At 36.5% G+C, this 18,047-nt stretch overlaps 1 protein-coding gene across 5 annotated transcripts in view; it reads right to left on the minus strand.

Moving 5' to 3' along the window:
* Positions 1-400: 400 nt before the first annotated feature.
* The window catches only part of LOC117294440 (inositol polyphosphate-5-phosphatase A-like), a 77,982-nt gene continuing 60,335 nt past the window's right edge, over positions 401-18,047 (minus strand). For 2 of the 5 annotated variants that reach the window (XM_033776841.1, XM_033776840.1), the window contains exons 9-18: positions 16,853-16,916; positions 15,894-15,949; positions 15,617-15,701; positions 14,903-14,992; positions 13,963-14,037; positions 13,293-13,366; positions 12,658-12,769; positions 11,813-11,875; positions 10,826-10,862; positions 401-5,290 (exon numbers count right to left, since the gene is read on the minus strand). In XM_033776841.1, coding sequence (XP_033632732.1) covers positions 5,220-5,290; positions 10,826-10,862; positions 11,813-11,875; positions 12,658-12,769; positions 13,293-13,366; positions 13,963-14,037; positions 14,903-14,992; positions 15,617-15,701; positions 15,894-15,949; positions 16,853-16,916 — 727 coding nt within the window. In that variant the 3' untranslated portion in view covers positions 401-5,219. Of the gene's footprint in view, positions 5,291-7,723; positions 7,785-10,708; positions 10,863-11,812; positions 11,876-12,657; positions 12,770-13,292; positions 13,367-13,962; positions 14,038-14,902; positions 14,993-15,616; positions 15,702-15,893; positions 15,950-16,852; positions 16,917-18,047 lie in introns of all 5 variants that reach the window. The other 3 variants (XM_033776842.1, XR_004519533.1, XR_004519534.1) reach the window with 3 other exon arrangements.

Genomic DNA, 18,047 nt, shown 5'->3' on the forward strand with positions numbered 1-18,047 from the left:
GAGTCTGGTTATCTGTATCCTATAGACGAATAACTGTAATTTGAAATGACTTCATTGATTCACATAAATAACAGTCTCGCCAAGATCAAATTGACGTTTGTTTTGTGTTTGATCAAACAATATTTGCCTGAGCCAATTTACAGGCAACCAGTTTCAGGAAGAGAATCCATTTCCACTGAGTGTTCTCATACACTTAGGGACCGTAAGACATTGTTTGGAATATGACCCATGTGGCACCAAAGTGGTCCTGTTGCACTGTATATGTAACATGGTTGCCTCCAAGTTACCTGTACAAGTGAGGTAAGGCCCTCTGAAATACAGAGACCACTCAACATCCAATTTGGGAGGGGAGGAGGGGGGGGGTGGGGGGGGGTTCAATCAAAGACGAAGGAATCATTCCTGACAATTATGTAGTCTTTAATTCACCTTTAGTGAGGGTATTGCCACAAAATGAGAATAGCCACTCCTTTAGAACTGCCTCAAAATGGAAAAATACATCGTCTGAATTTGTTAAAACTACGCCCTGTGCACTGTCACTAAAACATAATAATAATAATTAGTAAATCTTTGTGGTCGATAATACATAAATAATACAAACATTTTGTATGTAATTTACAATAATAGCTAAGATCCAAATATGTATGTACAATAAAATAAGCTACATCTAAAATACACAATCTAGAGGGGTGGAAAAACACCAACCAACTCTATGGCTTTAAACCTATGGCTTTCTTTAAATATATATATTCCAAGTGAACGTATAATGACCGAATTAACCGATTAAATAGTGCACAAATTTTAAGTTAATGAGTAACTTAACTGGTTTATTCAAACCACAACGTAACTATGTAGTTTTGGTCAATCGATAAAGCGCAGCATCTTTCTTGGTTTAGGATTGTTTAGCGAGTTAACGAACATATCAAGACAGCACGATGTCTTCGTTTGCTGGGACAGTAAAACAGTTAACTCACAAAATACTGTTTGTTTGTTTTTAGGTTGAATTCCCTTCAATTTTTTGTTATGTAAGACGAACCATGGCGGTTTGTTTCCCTCCTTTACGCAAACTATTAGTAAAAAATTCGCAGTTCTGGGTTTTTCTTGCAAAAAAATGCAATCACGACAAAAATTCCTTAGGAAGTTGAACTTATCATCACGTTTACTTCCGAATTCCACTTTCTGACTTATGGTCAAAAAAGGAAGCGCTTAACAAACATCAAATCGCATATAGTTATTTCAGACTAACTTTTTTGTCTGCATTTACAAGTCAATGGTTATCCTTATACTGTTGACATTGCTGTGTCTTAATTACATAAAGACGACATTTTGAGGAATTTCTCAAAAGTACCCAAAGAGGGCGGTATTCGTTCACGTCACGGTAGTTTCTCAGATGAAAATCAAACTGTTGAAACTCTTTCCTCTGATTGGTTTATTTCAAATATATTATTTGAAATTAATAATCAATGCAAGCATTTATTGGAAAACCATGATGCGTACGTAACCTAAATGTCAAGCCATTAAAAATACAAGACTAAAAGAAAAATGGTTGTTAAACAAATTATTTTAGACGGGGGTAACATTATTTTTACAAAACAAAACTAAAGGGGTCTGAACCTTTAGGGCTATCTGAGTTCCAAATCGATAGCCCTTTAAAACAATAACACACAGTGTATAGCGTGGTGTCAATAATAAAATGTGCATGAGTTAAAGGTGCGTCAATATATCAATTACAAATATTAAAATGTGATAATGAAGCCCTGAGTTTAACAAAAATGACAACGTTTCATAATAGTGTCTTGGCATTCAACTATCAGAGGTGACATTTTTTGTTTGTGCTCTAAAAAAGAACATAATTATGAGATCTTTACATAATAACAATAATTCAAAATTAACTTGCCTTACGTTGTTAATAGTTTTGGTCCTTCAAAATGTCATATCTTTTTTGTAATTTCATGAGTAAAGTGATTTTACTATACTGTTTATTTTAAAAAGAATTTAGTAAACGCAGTGTAAACCATTAGCTTACATTATGTTGACTGCATTTATTCTTACACTCCTTGAAATTGGAAAATAAATCATGGTTTATTTCTAACAGCTTTGACTGCTGTAACCCAACGACCAATCAATAACAAAACCAATAACCAATCAAATTCGATTCAACTAAATTAATAAAAACAATAGTAATCACACTTGTTTCAATAAAATATAAATCTATACTATAAATCATCAACTATTTAATTAAGAATACAATATTGGAGCTGTTTTAATCCGAATGAAGAAAATTTTTAATTAAAAATGGGCAGTTGTAAATGTTGGTGGATAAAACGTCAATTGTAGCACTAATAAGAAACCATAAATTTCAATTTAAATAACTTAAGATGTAAAGTTTAGCCACAGGAGGGCCTAACACAAGTATGATGCGAATTCATAATAATTATCAATAATTTAAGTACAATTCATTTTATTGACTAAAAAACAACCAGCTAGAGTAAGACATCTTGGTTTTTCTTTATACACAACCTAGTGAGGCTTAAAGTGAGGTTGGATTCTACTTTAGACTTGGGTTTTTTTCTGAACTGTGCTAAGATACGGTGGTTTTGTGTAACTGGTGGATAGGAAACAACTTTCAATAATTTGCTAACTATTTTAGCCCACAAAAAGGTAGCCTAACAACTAGTGGAAAAGTAATAGATTATAATTAAGTCAATTAAAAAAATTAACAATTAAAAAAGCCAAAGCTTCATTGATGTAAATTATTGCATCAATGATAAAGAATATTTTTATTTAACCCCTATAGAACCAGGCTTGCTTTCCTCTGACATATTTTAATTTTGTACCCTTAACCCATGCCAGACTCTTGCAAAGTCGGCTCAATTTCAGAAAGTGGAACAACCCATTCGGTCCCCTTGCCCACCCCCCGCAAATGAGATAAATGAAAACACGAGTATGGTTGGATACATCAAAAGCCACCAAAATGTAGCCCCCATTTGCCCCACACATGAAAATGTCTAGTTGTCGCACTGCTCAATGTGGAATAAGGTATACATCAGGTGGAATTCAAAATTATTTGACTAATTTATCAATTGGCTGCATTTTGTATAATTGCTCAATGTCTCAGGCAGCTACATAAGCTTTCCAAATGGTGGAAGTCATTTTGGTTTACTGGTAACTTTTTATCTTTCAACGATGGTATCCGAAAATTGAAATAAAATCATGAAATCTACCACAGCATGCAGTTATTATATTAAGAAATGTATAGTTACACTCCCACTCAGAGTATATGGTTAATATTAATCATTAATGATGAATACATGAGATATTAATTTACATACTAAATGGCGAATGACAAAGAGAGTTTTGTTGCAAACTATTGTAGGCTTATCACAAACCATTGCAGAGAAACAAAATTCAAGCACGACTTGAAAAATATTGGTAAGGTAAAAAAAAGGCAGCCTCTTTGCTGTTCATTGCATAACAAGACAATTTTCATTCGATTGATGCACAATCTTAGAAGATCTTCAGAATCCAGAGACTACATTCGACATGCTCCCTGTATACTCAGTAATGAGTTTGAATACTTTATTTCATTTGAGTATAAGGGAACCAGACTATTTTCTCTTTCCATGTTCAAAACCATGGCTTCGGCTTTGGCTTAAGTACTGTCCCGCTGTTTGAAGTCCCTACAAACAAAATTACTAACAAAGCCAAAGACCAAGCCAGAGACCAAACCAGGGCCCAATTCGAAGAGCTGCTTAAGCACAAAACTCTGCTAATGCAAAACAATCCATGCTAAGTAAAATCAGAATACAGGCCACGACTCCACTCAATTGTTATGCTAAGTAAACAACAGCTAAATACAGTCACACGCAATGTATATGACATGAAATCTTGGCCTGTAAGATGTGTCAAATAAGCAAGCTATTTTCGTGCTTAACCAAAACATTTTGCTTAAGCAGCTCTATGAAATTAGGCCCAGATCTTAAGCCAGAGCTAAAGCTAAAGCACAAGCCAAAGCCAGAGCCCGCCTGCAAGCCAGATCCCAAGCCAGAACCAAAGCTATAGCCTAAGCTGGAGCCCTAGCCAGAGCTTATGTCATATCTTAAGACAAAGCCATGAGTCATTATATAATTATTACGTTGGACAGAAGAAAAAGAAGAATGACTGCACCATCAAAAAGGTCTAGCTAGAAAAGAATTCTGCATGAACAAGATTTTGTTTTCCTATGACATTATTAGATTTTAATTTACAAGAATTGAGAAGATCAGCAAAAAGGATGGGTAAAACCACAATTTAGTTAATAATACTTGTTAAAAACACAGACTTTTACAATAACTACAGGTAAGTGGATAAATAATCGAAACAGGAAAAAACTAAAATTTCTAAAAACATCTTTAATTAAAATCTCTTTTAAATAAAGGAAATTGCTTGGCAATATTGTTAATGCTCCATCTTGGACTACCAACGCCCAATCCTTCCTACTCAACCCGTAAACACATTAAAATTACATGTACAAAATAAAATTGATATACGACATGAAACTAGTCTAGGTCATATTAAAATGTAGTCACTGAGGTGCAAGCAACACCTTAACATCTTGTGTATATATTGCATCTGTGGTCAGGAAGGCAATAAGAGCATAAAGTATGGAAAAGGTGGAGGTGGTTCCTCAAGACACCATACTTGGCCCCTAAGTGTGATATTTATGGTGCTTACAAAAAACAGATTTGACTGTGCAGGAAAAATTGAAATTATGAATTCCAATGATTTGATGGTTGTAATTTAGGATATGATCCTGGAAGGGTGGCATAGTTGACTGTAATGCATTCTTCCTCGAGGAACAGTCCTTGGCCCATATACTCATACAATGACCCATCAGGATCTAAATTTAATGATTTATAATGCAAGTGTGGTTCCCACAGTCACTATTTTGGGGCATTAAAGAGGTTTTTTGTTTTCATTTGTACCATTTCCAGGTACTGTCATATACAAACCTATCAGCATGATGCTAGTATAAGCTTCAGTAAAGTTCAAGTTGAGGTTCCACAGGGCACACTTCTTCGCCCTCCATGAGAAAAAACAATAATGCTGAAAGAGTAGCACCTTGAAAGGAGTGTGACCTTGGCTAAATAATAATACCTCTTTATATAATATTGCATCTGAAGACTGGCCTTGCAGTGAGGTCATCGAACTTTATAGTCTGGTGCCCTGACTGTTGGCCTGTGCTATACTGATGTTTCTCGGTAGATGAGTGGGTAGTAGACTAATGCTCCTGCTGCCTTGTAGTATGGAGTGACTGGAGTGAAAAGATGTTGATAGAGTGGAAAGATGGCGTCGAGAAAGAAAGAGGATGGGGTGACAGTATGAGATGAGGGACAAACAGACAAAGGAACAGATATACAAAGTGGAAGGGTAAACAAAAAGCTAATTAGCTATTATATTTGACATGTTTGAAGCGCAATTATAATTCAACGGATGGAAATTTGCATCGGGGATAAAGAATACCGTAATTTTCGGATTATAGTAATTTTGGTTTTGCGATGTGTTAGCACTGTAAACTCGGTACTTTTCCCAAGCTCTGTTAAGTAAATCACAGGCTTACTTGGGTGGGATTCGAACCCACGACCCTTGCAATTGAAGAGCAGTGTCTTACCAACTAGACTACCGAATTTGCCTGGTAGCTAGAGGCAATTCGAGCCCACGACCCTTGCAATTCAAGAGCAGTGTCTTACCAACTAGACTACCGAATTTGCCTGGTAGCTAGAGGCAATTCGAACCCACGACCTTTGCAATTGAAGAGCAGTGTCTTACCAACTAGACTACCGAATTTGCCGGGTAGCTAGAGGCAATTCGAACCCACGACCCTTGCAATTGAAGAGCAGTGTCTTACCAACTAGACTACCGAATTTGCCGGGTAGCTAGAGGCAATTCGAGCCCACGACCTTTGCAATTCAAGAGCAGTGTCTTACCAACTAGACTACCGAATTTGCCTGGTAGCTAGAGGCAATTCGAGCCCACGACCTTTGCAATTCAAGAGCAGTGTCTTACCAACTAGACTACCGAATTTGCCTGGTAGCTAGAGGCAATTCGAGCCCACGACCTTTGCAATTGAAGAGCAGTGTCTTACCAACTAGACTACCGAATTTGCCTGGTAGCTAGAGGCAATTCGAACCCACGACCTTTGCAATTCAAGAGCAGTGTCTTACCAACTAGATCACGAAGATTGCCCGGTAGTTAGAAGCAGTTCAAATCACAATGCCAGAAAAAAGGTTGAGAATACAACCATATAAGTTCCTCTTCAATTCGTCTAAGACTTTGGTAGTTACTTCATCATTGCTTTACTCACGCTTGTTTTAAAAAACGCGATATAATTAGATGAAATATCTTTAGAGTTCAAATGTTAACTGGTTTTGAGTTGGCAAAATTGACCCCAATCCCAAATTTCAAGTTTCATTCCCGTTCAACCTATAGCCCAATGAACTCACCTCACGACTGTTGTGGTTCTGAAGGAGCTATTTGACCACTCCAAAACCCAACAATATAAAACCCCTAAATGCAGCCTATTACTATGATCAGACTGGTAATAATGACCATTGTACTCTCCAAATACTAACAAAACCCCATTATTTCATGATTCTAGTGTTGACAAGTCCAACTATTTACCATCCGTTCCACCATCGTCATAAAATCCACAACCCCCCTCGCTGTCAATCTACTACCCTGAAACTTTGCCCTCCTTGCCCCATAGCTTATCAGCCCAATGATCGCCTGGAATATTTTATTACCAACGATTAACCCACAATTAAACCCAGCCTGAAAAAAATTAGTATATGCCTTTGATAAAGAGTCATAAACGGTGGCCGAGCAATCGGACAAAATCGAGGGAGTAATGGCCTTGGTATCAGGGCCATTAATATTGAATTCTTGCGGGTCATTATCTTGGCATCATTAGGGCCATTATTGGATTGACTATCTAAACATCTCAGCATGGGGTTGTCTCAATTTTTGCTCTGAGCTACTTATCTAAATTGACAACTACCAAATGATTCAAATGTTGTTTTAGTCACCTGTTCTTTTATCAACATAAGGTTGTATAACTTAACAAGAGCTGACACAAACCCCCCAGCTCCCCCCCCCCCCCCAAAAAAAAAAAAAAAAAAAAAAAAAAAAACCTACCCAGCCCGCCAACATTTGCATCTTGCAATCAGGGAGACTTTGTATAACAACCAGGGAAATTTAGAATTGCATTTGGCATGACGGGGGAAAATCCGTTTTAGGGAGATTTACAAATTTGCTCATGGATTGATAGGTTTCATTATTAGGGAACTTTTAGCAGAATTAGGGGTAGCTGGCAGCTCTGCCAACACCATCATTTCCATTCCACTTTAACCTCTTTTGGAAATAATTTCTCAACCACAATAAACAAACAAAAACATAAAAATTTGCTGCATACATCATACATGTAGACCAGGGTGGATTTCACAAAGAGTTAGGACTAGTCCTAACTTAGGACTAGTCCTAACTAAGGATTAGTCCTAGAAGATATTAAAAACTTAGTCCTAAGTTAGGACAAGTAACTCGTCCTAACTCAAGATAAGACTAGTCTTAACTCTTTGTGAAATCTCCCCCTGCGTTAAAGGAGTTATTAAAATTTAGTGGAACGATAAACCAAAAGATACAAAAGTGAAGAAATGAGCGGGACAAACATCACACTGAGTGAGGGACTTACATGAACTGCACGTGGTGTACTGAGACTAAATCAGGGTCGTTGGGTGTCCTCATTCACTGTGCTTGGAAAGAAGAGAATGCTGTGTCTGATAGTGCATACATGGTGTGACAACCACAGTGACAATCACAGTGACAATAACAGTGACAATCATAGTGACAATCAGATTGACAATCACTTTGACAATCACCGTAACAATCACAGCGAAACACAGTGACAATCACACTGACAATTACACTGACAATTACACTGACAGAAACAGGGACATACATGTATTCTGTGACACGTATTGGTCCAAATTGACGGTAATTTGTGATTACATTGTTCACATACACAAACAGGCAAACAAACAACGGGACAAGCGGATAAAACAAATCGCGCACACAGCAAAACAAATTCAATAGTAGACAAACAAGGAACAATTATATTCAAAAACATCACAAAAATATGTAATAATTTGTAGGCCTACATTGTCCTTAAGGTAAAAAGATTCTTTTCAAACCTGGAATTGCTTATCAGATAGTTTTGATTGTGCAAAGTTGTGAAGCAAACTTTGCTTCAGGATCCTCAGTAAAGCAAACTTAAAAACACTGGACACTATTGGTAATTGTCAAAGACCAGTCTTCTCACTTGGTGTATCTCAACATATGCATAAAATAACAAACCTGTGAACATTTGAGCTCAATCGGTCGTCGAAGTTGCGAGATAATAATTAAAGAAACAAAAACACCCTTGTTACACCAAGTTGTGTGCTTTCAGATGCTAGATTTCGGGACCTCAAATTCTAAATCTGAGGTCTCGGAAATCAAAATTTGTGGAAAATTACTTCTTTCTCGAAAACTACATTACTTCAGAGGGAGCCGTTTCTCACAATGTTTTATACTACCAACCTCTCCCATATACTTGTAATCAAGTAAGGTTTTATGATAATAATTATTTTTAGTTACCAATAGTGTCCACTGCCTTTAATCACTGTACTAGCCAAGAGAATACTAAGAAGAAAGTTTTAGTTTTAGATTTAAGAGGAAACCCACAGAGAAATATTCCAGGGAAAACCCTGGCAGTTACATGTAGGTAGGGACTGAAAACCCAATTCACGTAGTGCCCTTGGTGTGATTCGAACCAGGGTCCTAGAGGTGGAAGGCGAGGAACGATGCCACTATGCCAACCCGACCACCACTTCAGTTTTAGATGTGGGAGGGTAACCCTAAAGAATGATATATTCCAGGGAAAACCCATGCAGTTAGGTAGGGACTGGAAACCCAATCCACATAGTGGTGTGATTCGAACCCGGGTCCCAGAGGTTGAAGGTGAAGAAAGATGCCACTTTGCCAACTCGACCACCACTTCAGTTTTAGATGTGGGAGGGAAACCCCAAAGAATTATATATACAACCGATGCAGTTAGGTAGGGACTGAAAAATCCAATCCACATACTGCCCCCGGTGTGATTCGAACCAGGGTCCTTAAGGTGGAAGGCGAGAACAGATACCACTACACCAACTCGACCCCCCCCCCCCCAATTTTACATGTAGGTAAAAAAAAAATGTAGAATAAGTGTATGTTACTGTAAATGTCAGTATAACACAGAAGCTGCACTGTTGTTAATAAATAACAAAACGACCGTCATAATGTAAAGTAATTCCTTAGTATCTAGAATGGGGACTAATTTGTTTAGTGAAATCAAGACCAGCCCAACATCCTCAAATCAAATGTCAGCCTGTCAATGATTGGCTAAACTACATGATGATCAACTCATGAAATAAACATGTCATTAACACATGAATAGAATGTAAATGAATACATGAATAATTAATTGCTTTGCCTATTAACATCGAGCGAGAGGTATTTGCAGTCAAGTTGTGACGAACACAGAACATAATATCAGCCACAACTACGTTTGTTTCACACATTCTTATTTGTAACTATTTATTTGTCCTGTAGGCCTTTCAAACTTAGAGATTTTACTGACAACAATTTTGTTTAGTTTTGTCGAGACCTGGACAATATTAACTGCATGTATATACTTATGTCTGAAGATTAAAACAACAATAAATAAATAAATAAAAAACAGAAAGGGCTTATTCAGTGGCCTTTGTGAGATGGTGAACGCCATTTGGGAGTAAAGACCTTTTTATTGCAAAGTTACAGCCTGAGTTTTAGCAATCAAAGTTTGAAAAGTATGGGAAGCTTTCAATGCAGAGCAAAAATAGATAGATTATTACAAATATTCAAAAAATAGTGATGAGTTTGTTTGAAACAAAGCAACCAATCATGGGATGTATTTTCTTTTAATTAAAATGATAGACTGAAATGAACCCAAACTGTACGCATGAAAACAGAATAAAAACCAGAAATTGAAAGACATGAAACTCTCAAAATTATAAAGAAAGGACCGAATGGAAAGAAGTCGCAAACTCTAGAGAAAATATAACAAAAGTGTAAGACTGACATAAACCTAAACAATACGAATAAAAAATAAAAAACAGAGATTAAAAAACATGAAACTCTATACAAAATTATAAAGAAGGAATAAAACCTATTCGCAGTGCACATACACGCATGTCTCCGTTCCGCACTTTTGTGTATAAAAACATGCACAAAAGGAATGAACTCACCCAAATGGAAGAAGACGGTAGATGTGCATTGTTCCGAGGTGCGTAAACTGGTGTACCATCCTTTTGTGCATGTTTTCATACACAAAATGGGGGACAGGAGACCACGCCTATGTGCGCTGCGCATTGTGAATTGAGTCTATAAAGCACGGTTCATTCTTCCTGCGAATGCGAATGCGATGCGAATTGGACGTGAATTTGACGTCACAACTCTGCGATATTCGCAAGAGAGTTGAGCACAGACTCAAGTTTCGCTTCGCTTCGACTTGCTTTGCATTCGCATTCGCAGGAAGTATGAACCGGGCTTAAGAGAGAAATTAGAAACTCAAGAGAAATTAAAAGAAAATGCATGCAATTGAAAGCATACCACTTACAGCAAACAGACATACAGTGCAGCAAGTTAGGTGAAGACACCCATGGGATGGAGGGGTGTTCCTACAGTATCACACAACACTTACGAGCAGGGGAACGTTTATAGGGAACTGGCATACCTTGAGATGTGGCTAATCTGAAGCTTAAAAAGATTGGCTGTAAAGAAGAGGAGGCGGGGGGGGGGGGGGGGGAGAAGTAGGCAAGAAGAATGGATTATGAAATATTCAACAAAGGGTCTGATTCAATGTGTTGGTAAACATTTTGTTTATTTGGTATTGAATTTTTTTAAGCAAGTCTCCTGAAGGCCACTTAACGGTGTGGACTACAGTCAACTTTTTTCTAGGGGACATTGCCATTACTTCCAGGGCTGCAACAGGGTTAGCCCCTTTACAGTCCAAACAGATCTAGGCTTGGGTATCATCCATCAGAAGCCTGGTCGGTAGAGCAGAAAGCGCACACCACCTTCCTAACATTTAGGAAGCAATCATGGTAAAGTGTCTTGCTATAAGTGTCACGACTGGGACTCCAACCCACACTCAGAAGCACAAGAGCTTGAATCCGGTGCTCTTAAACGCTAGGCCATGTCGACCCACAATGATAACAACAACAATGTAAAATCATATGAAGTTAATGTATGCAGGTGTTTAATAGACCTTCTTTATAATTACTTGTACATGTATGTACATTTCGCAGTACAAAAATAAACATCGAGTTGAACTGAATTGATAGAATAGATGCATTGACCGAGACAACCAGGGCTAGTGTTTGGTCCTTGGAGAAAAAGTCAGAAGATTATTCCATCTACCGGTACATTGTTGTTACCGATTGTATTCATTGTTCCCTTTTTGTTATTGATCCGTTGCTGCACCATGAGCATCTTAAGACAGATATCGGCGTATTATAAATGATTATTGTTATTATAAATATCTGCCACAAGATCTTTTTTTAAATTTATTTTGTTATCGTCATGGCATTATTTTAGTTTGGTACCCAGTATCCACATAGCACTCATGATAGGTTATTATGGGGTACCAGCCTATATCCCTGGTTGCCTTGATATCTATCACATGTTGTTTAGAAGAGAAACAGGGAACCAGTATTCTTACCTTATGGTCACCCATACATACGTCTTGCCCAATTACATTATACATTGCCTTGTGATACAGATCCTGTTAGGAAAAGACACAATCAAAATGGTTATTTAATAAACAGTGTATGGGGTTTGAGGCAATTGATGGTAAGGTATCAATATATATTTGGTTTGCAGTAACACCATGTGTGTATCTACTTTCTATGTAGACTTTTGTTCTTGGAGAACTTTCTCGCTAAATTTTCTACTACCGCGTATAGATTTTCAGGAGACTTCTCAGTTTTGAAAAGAACTGTTGCGCTTTTTAACTACTAACCGGGCGGAAGGTAGAAAATTAGCTTACAGTGGATTTTTATTAACTTCACTACCGCAGAGTGAGTTCTTAATTAAAAACAATGCTCAACAAAATTGGCGGATTTACTTGCAAAGTCAGGAATCAAACCCAACATCTGATGTAGCTGTTTGATTTTTTATGAGTACATAAACAATCGACTTTGACAATTCAATACTGAAGGATCTGAAACATTCTTTATCTACAAACCATGGACTAAAACTTTCCAAAGATTGTGGCCAATTTGCTTCTAAAAATACTCCAGCAGCTCTTTGTTACTATAGATTGATAATGAACGTCAATGTCAACAAATTCATCAGTTTTTTTTTTTTTAATCGAGTTGGATTTTAGAGTTACTTGTTTTTAACCAATATAAAAGGTAATTTTTTTTAAGTGTTTTTATTGTAACTATATTTATAAATTTGTTTAAATGCTGGGCACCTTCGAAAATCAGTGTTCTCACTAAAATGTTTCCTAGAGTAAAAAAATAAGAAAGAAATAAATAATAATAATTTGAGAGTCATTTTTACCTCCTTGATAAGAGGTTTGGCAGACGTTGAGAGTAGAATACGATCACACCACGCTGGGACTCGAGTCTTCATGTAGCTCCGCCCATCTGTAACATCTTCACTATAGGGGTAACTAAATTTCAAAGAGAGAAAGGGGGTTAATGACATTAATAGGTCAAGGGTGAGAGTTCAACTTAAGAAAATTAAACTAGTATTTGCAAGACCCTCATGGTTTTGTTTGTGACGTATTTATATGACAATGTTGAAGAAAATCCTGTTAATGATATAAAATATCCAAGGAAAAGCAACAATTGGTTCATTCTTTATCATCATTCCTTCAATAATATCCCAAAAACTAAACTAAGGCAAAGATGCCAAGTCCAATATCCTGTGAACAGACGTTAGTTATTATCTTGCAAGCTTCTCGAACACATTGTAGCCGCGTCAATCGCAACTCAGCTCTTAGCTTCGAGTAAGGATGATCAGCCTCCAAATCTTTTTTAGTTTTTTTTTGTGTGTAAAGTGCAGTGATCATTTTTTGGGGAATTGCGCTATAAACATTAATAAAAGAGCTGGTTTTATTTATTTATTTATTATTATTATTGTTGTTATTATTATTATTTGCGTTATTGTTATTGAAAGCTGAAGTGACCCACCTTGGTGGAAACTCTCTGTCGAATTCATGAAGCTGATTTGTGAAGCACAAGAGTTCCTTATCAAACTGAAGAAGCTGTTTAAGATAGGATAAAGATAGTCTTATTATAGTCACATATGAAGAAGTAATAATTATAAAAGTTGAACTGAAAACCCACATTAGACTCAAACGTTTGTTTGTACCTTTACACAAATGTGTATAAAGACCTGTAGACCGAGTTCTGTGGAGAAAAAAAAAACATGAGGTAAGTCACTCAGTTGGGATTCCAACCCATAACCTTTGCATTCCTTGAACAGGGCCCAATTTCATAGAGCTGCTAAGCACAAAAATATGCTTAGCATGAATTTTTTGCCTTTATAAAAACAGGATTACCAACCAAATTTCCACGTGATTTTCAGGACAAGCAAACAACATCATGCTAAGCAAATTTTCGTGCTTAGCAGCTCTATGAAATTGGGCCCAGATGTCTTACCACTAGACCACATAGCTAGCCCGGGGGCTAGAGGCAGTCTGAACCCTACATGTAAGCAGCAGGTCCCGCAACAATTTCACAAATCTTAATTTTGCATATAATTATAATTTGTTTTATTCTTTTACACCGATGTGTATTAAGCATGGTATACTCAGTACTTTCCTGAGTTTAGAAAAAAAAAAAAAAAAAAACATCTCACCCATTTGGGATTATCTCTGTGTAACCTGCTGGGATCGTCAATTTCAAATCTCTTCTTCTCCAGAATCAGTATTGCCTAAGACAGAAAATAAGACAAGATATACAAGTACATTTTATTAAATGCAGAAGTCTTTTCTCTACAGCCCAGTACATCTTAAGACTTTCCGCTAGTTCTTTACTGAAGCAAACCTTTCTTTATTAATTACCGAATGAACTGCGCTTATATACATGTAGTGTGATTCACTCAAATGGGAAACTGAGTGAAGTTACAATTGAAATCAAGCTGGCAAGATGAACGCCATGCTGTAGCTTAGAGAACCTATGCCAAGTTTTATAGTTGTGTACCGCATTGCTACAAAATCAATGGTTGCCAATTGCCGGTACTGCTTTGACTTTGGATTTCCCCAGGAATCCTTTGAGCACCAATCTTGTGCATTGGGACTAACACTGTCATTGGTATTTGTTGTCTGGAACTTTCTTTTATTTATTTATTTATTTATTTCCTTTATTTACCCAGGGTAAGCCAAATCAGTAAAAAATAACAGGTTTCCATTTGGGCCTTGCAAACAAAAAAACATATTAAAAGTAAACACAAAATCACGCGAAAAGAATTACGATATAAAAATTACGTAAATATTTAAGAATGTTGCGGAAAATTAAAAGCAATACAAACAAAAATAAGAGTAAAACAAAACAACAAAAACAAAATATCACAAGAGTAAATTTTATAAACTGTCACAGTAAGAGGAGGTTAAACAAATACTAATAATAATAACCCGTCCCTATATAGATATTCTAGTGGACTTTTTCAGTGTACATTATTTAACTTGAAACCCAAATCATTGAAGATTCAGAACCCTAAGGTTGGTTGTACAGTTCTAACAACAATCAGGCAAGACCAGGGAAAGGAATTTGGGGGATTCCCGGATGTGTCTACATACCTTCTTGCTTGCATCTCCATCTTTATACGTTATCCTCGTCACATTCTTATCTTCCTTTGTGTACTCGGGTGTTGCCTCGGCTACCAAAGACTAATGAAAGAATGGACATCATTCTTCAAATTAGTCTTGACCCAAGACGTCAGTGGATAGAGGATGGCATACATACTCTTAGTAAATCATTATAGCGTATAAAGGGCATGTTATTATGATAGACTACGAGCAGGCACAAATCCACTGAAGTCTTGGACAAAGACTAACTTTCAGTGTGTTAATATAACAAATATAGTTAACTTGTAGAAGCTAACTCTAATATCATGTAAATAAAAAATTCTACAACCACCCCTTCAAAATAATGGAGGATTCCTTAATTCGAGAGGTCATGGGTCGTATTACTCTATTGCCTAGTTACCTAGGCTACAGAAACTTGTTTAAATGGATTATCTAGGAAGATTACAACCACTTACAACCACTTACAACTTCTTCATATTTCTGGGTCGTTCTTAAAAAGTTGACAGGCAGATAACAAAAAATACAAAACATAAAATAAATTCTAGCCTGTAGTGAAGTAATCTGTTTTAACAATAACAAATATTTTCTAAGTGACCGACACAATTCAAGTTCAGAGATTTTACAGAATCCGAAAAGTATTTTAAAAACCTCAAAAACTTTGATAAAATAGTTTGTGATGAATAATAGTGGAAACTTCTTGTTCACCTGAATAACACCTTGGGCATCCAACCTGAAGTTAAAATCACCAAAGAGAAATAGTGGAACCTTGTCGTGCTTATCCTTTGATAATCTATCGGGATTAAAAAAAAATAGTTTACCAATAACAAGAATGTTTTGTAAAAAGTAATTGTTTAACATTTATTTAACAAATTAAAAGCTTTAAAACAAACAAATCTTTATAAACAAAACCCTTGCATTGAGAAAAAAAATAATCACAATTTGAAGTAATTAAAAATCCAATGTTTGGTATGGTTCAACTCACCTTTGTAAAACATACTCCAATGTTCTTCTCCTGTTTTTACTGTACGTTGATGGGAACTGTATTAACAAAATACACATAGTAAAATAACTATACTTCGATGACAGTTAAATGCACTGGACACCTTTGGTAGTTGTCAAAGACCAGTATTCTCACTTGCTGTATCCCAACATATGCATAAAATAACAAACATGTGAACATTTGAGCTCAATTGGTCGTCGAAGTAACAAGAGAATAATGAAAGAAGAAAAACCCTTGATGCAAAAATTTGTCTGCTTTTAGATGCCTAAAAAGGGCTTTAGGTCTGAAACCTTTTAATATTTGAGTGAGAAATTACCCCTTTCTCAAAACTATGTTATACTTAATAGGGAGCCATTTCTCACACTGTAAGAATTCATGCTGAAAAAAGGGAAACTTGAATTCAGATCTTAGCAAGTACGTAGAAATCACTTCCAGAGTTAACAATTTTAGGATCATTTGGAAACCTTCCTTAGTGCAAATGAAGTAGATCAAAGAGCATGATTTATTTATCTGGAGAAAGTTAAATTTCATTTTACCAGGCAAACGTAAAAACAAAATCTGATTTGGGAAAAAGTCTGAAAATTGTCATCCCTGTAACCTTTGACTATACATTCCACACACAGCGACTTTGCAAACATTAAAAACCTAGCAGCTCAAACTGTCAAGACTTGATCAATCCAATGAATTAAATTTGATAAAAAAGTCATAATTCTCAACGAAATATAACTCTACTCTTCTATTTTTCATCTGAAACAATTTCATTGCGGGGAAATTCAGTAAGTAATAGCAAACACAAATCCATCGTATGGAAACACAAACATGTTTAGTTTTGTGTAAACACGAGAGCCACGGAGCTGATCTCGGTAAAACTTTGACGGACTTTGGTGTGGGGCGCGCAAAACCAAACAAACACTTCACAAAAAAAAAACTCGGCGACTCACCGTTTCCATAGCGACCATGTTGCTTGCATCATGAAACAGATGTATATTAACTAAGTCAAATATCCTGTGGCAAATGAAGACGGAGAATTGAAACTGTTTGCTTTAGCCACCGGGCATTGCTACACAAATAAATTTTACATATGTAAGAAAACAAACGTACTAGGGACTACTGAAGAGCCGATAAGTATAACGGCTCGGATTCAGACGTTGGTTGGAAGTCTTTGTACTTTTTTAGTGTTGATTTAAGCCATTATATTTTGACATTTTGATAAAGGATATGAACTGGTCATTTGAACTTGAACAATACTAGAGTATAGCCATGTCAGCTTGTACACTACTTGGTTAAGTTAAGTTGATAATATTTTTGAGGGAGTTTGGTGGAAGCAGGCATGATATTTGGTCCTTTGGGAAACAAGCAGGAACATTTTATTGAGTATAAGGGCTGACCTACATGTACATGATGGTGTAGACGTTACTGGACTTTTCAGGCCTTATTAATAACAAAAGTTCTGATACATCCAAGGGCAAAAAAAGAAAGAATATCATGCCTGTAGAAGGGTGGGAAGGGTAAAGACACATGTAAATAAGGGAATCAATGTATGGTGAAGAGGTTTTCAACTAGTGGCTTAAACCCAATGAGGCCTGGTTCTTGATAATTTACCGAGACAAAGTCGAGGTCAATTATCAAGAACCAGGCCTCGGCGGGTTTAAACCACTAGTTGAAAACCGATTCAACACACTTTGATTCCCATTCATAAATACCTTTTCAGTCAAAAAACATCAACATTTATGGTCAAAGAGTAAAATAAATGAAATTTGTTTAATTGTTCAATGATTTCTTTCAACACAACACCCCTCCAGCTATGAAATGATAAGGCCCAGTCAAGGCCCTCGGGTAAACAACTCCTTATAAGGGAATGCTGTGCGCGTCGCGCGTATCGCGTGATGTGGCTAAACTGTTTCAGCCGTTGCTGTCCACCAATAGGAATGAAGAAACTGTCTTAAAAGCACAAGCTCGCGTGTCACGCCCATGTTTCAACACTTTTTACTGGTCATAAACAAAGGTTTATACACACCCACGTGATGCGCTCTCCACCAATAGGCATAGCGAAACTGTCTGAGGTATTTATGAATGTAATTATATTTAAATTTGTATAGTTAGTTTTGGTTTGAACAAAGACAAATTGAATAGAGT

This window comes from Asterias rubens, chromosome 9, assembly GCF_902459465.1.
Source record: "Asterias rubens chromosome 9, eAstRub1.3, whole genome shotgun sequence".
Taxonomy (NCBI): Eukaryota; Metazoa; Echinodermata; class Asteroidea; order Forcipulatida; family Asteriidae; genus Asterias; species Asterias rubens.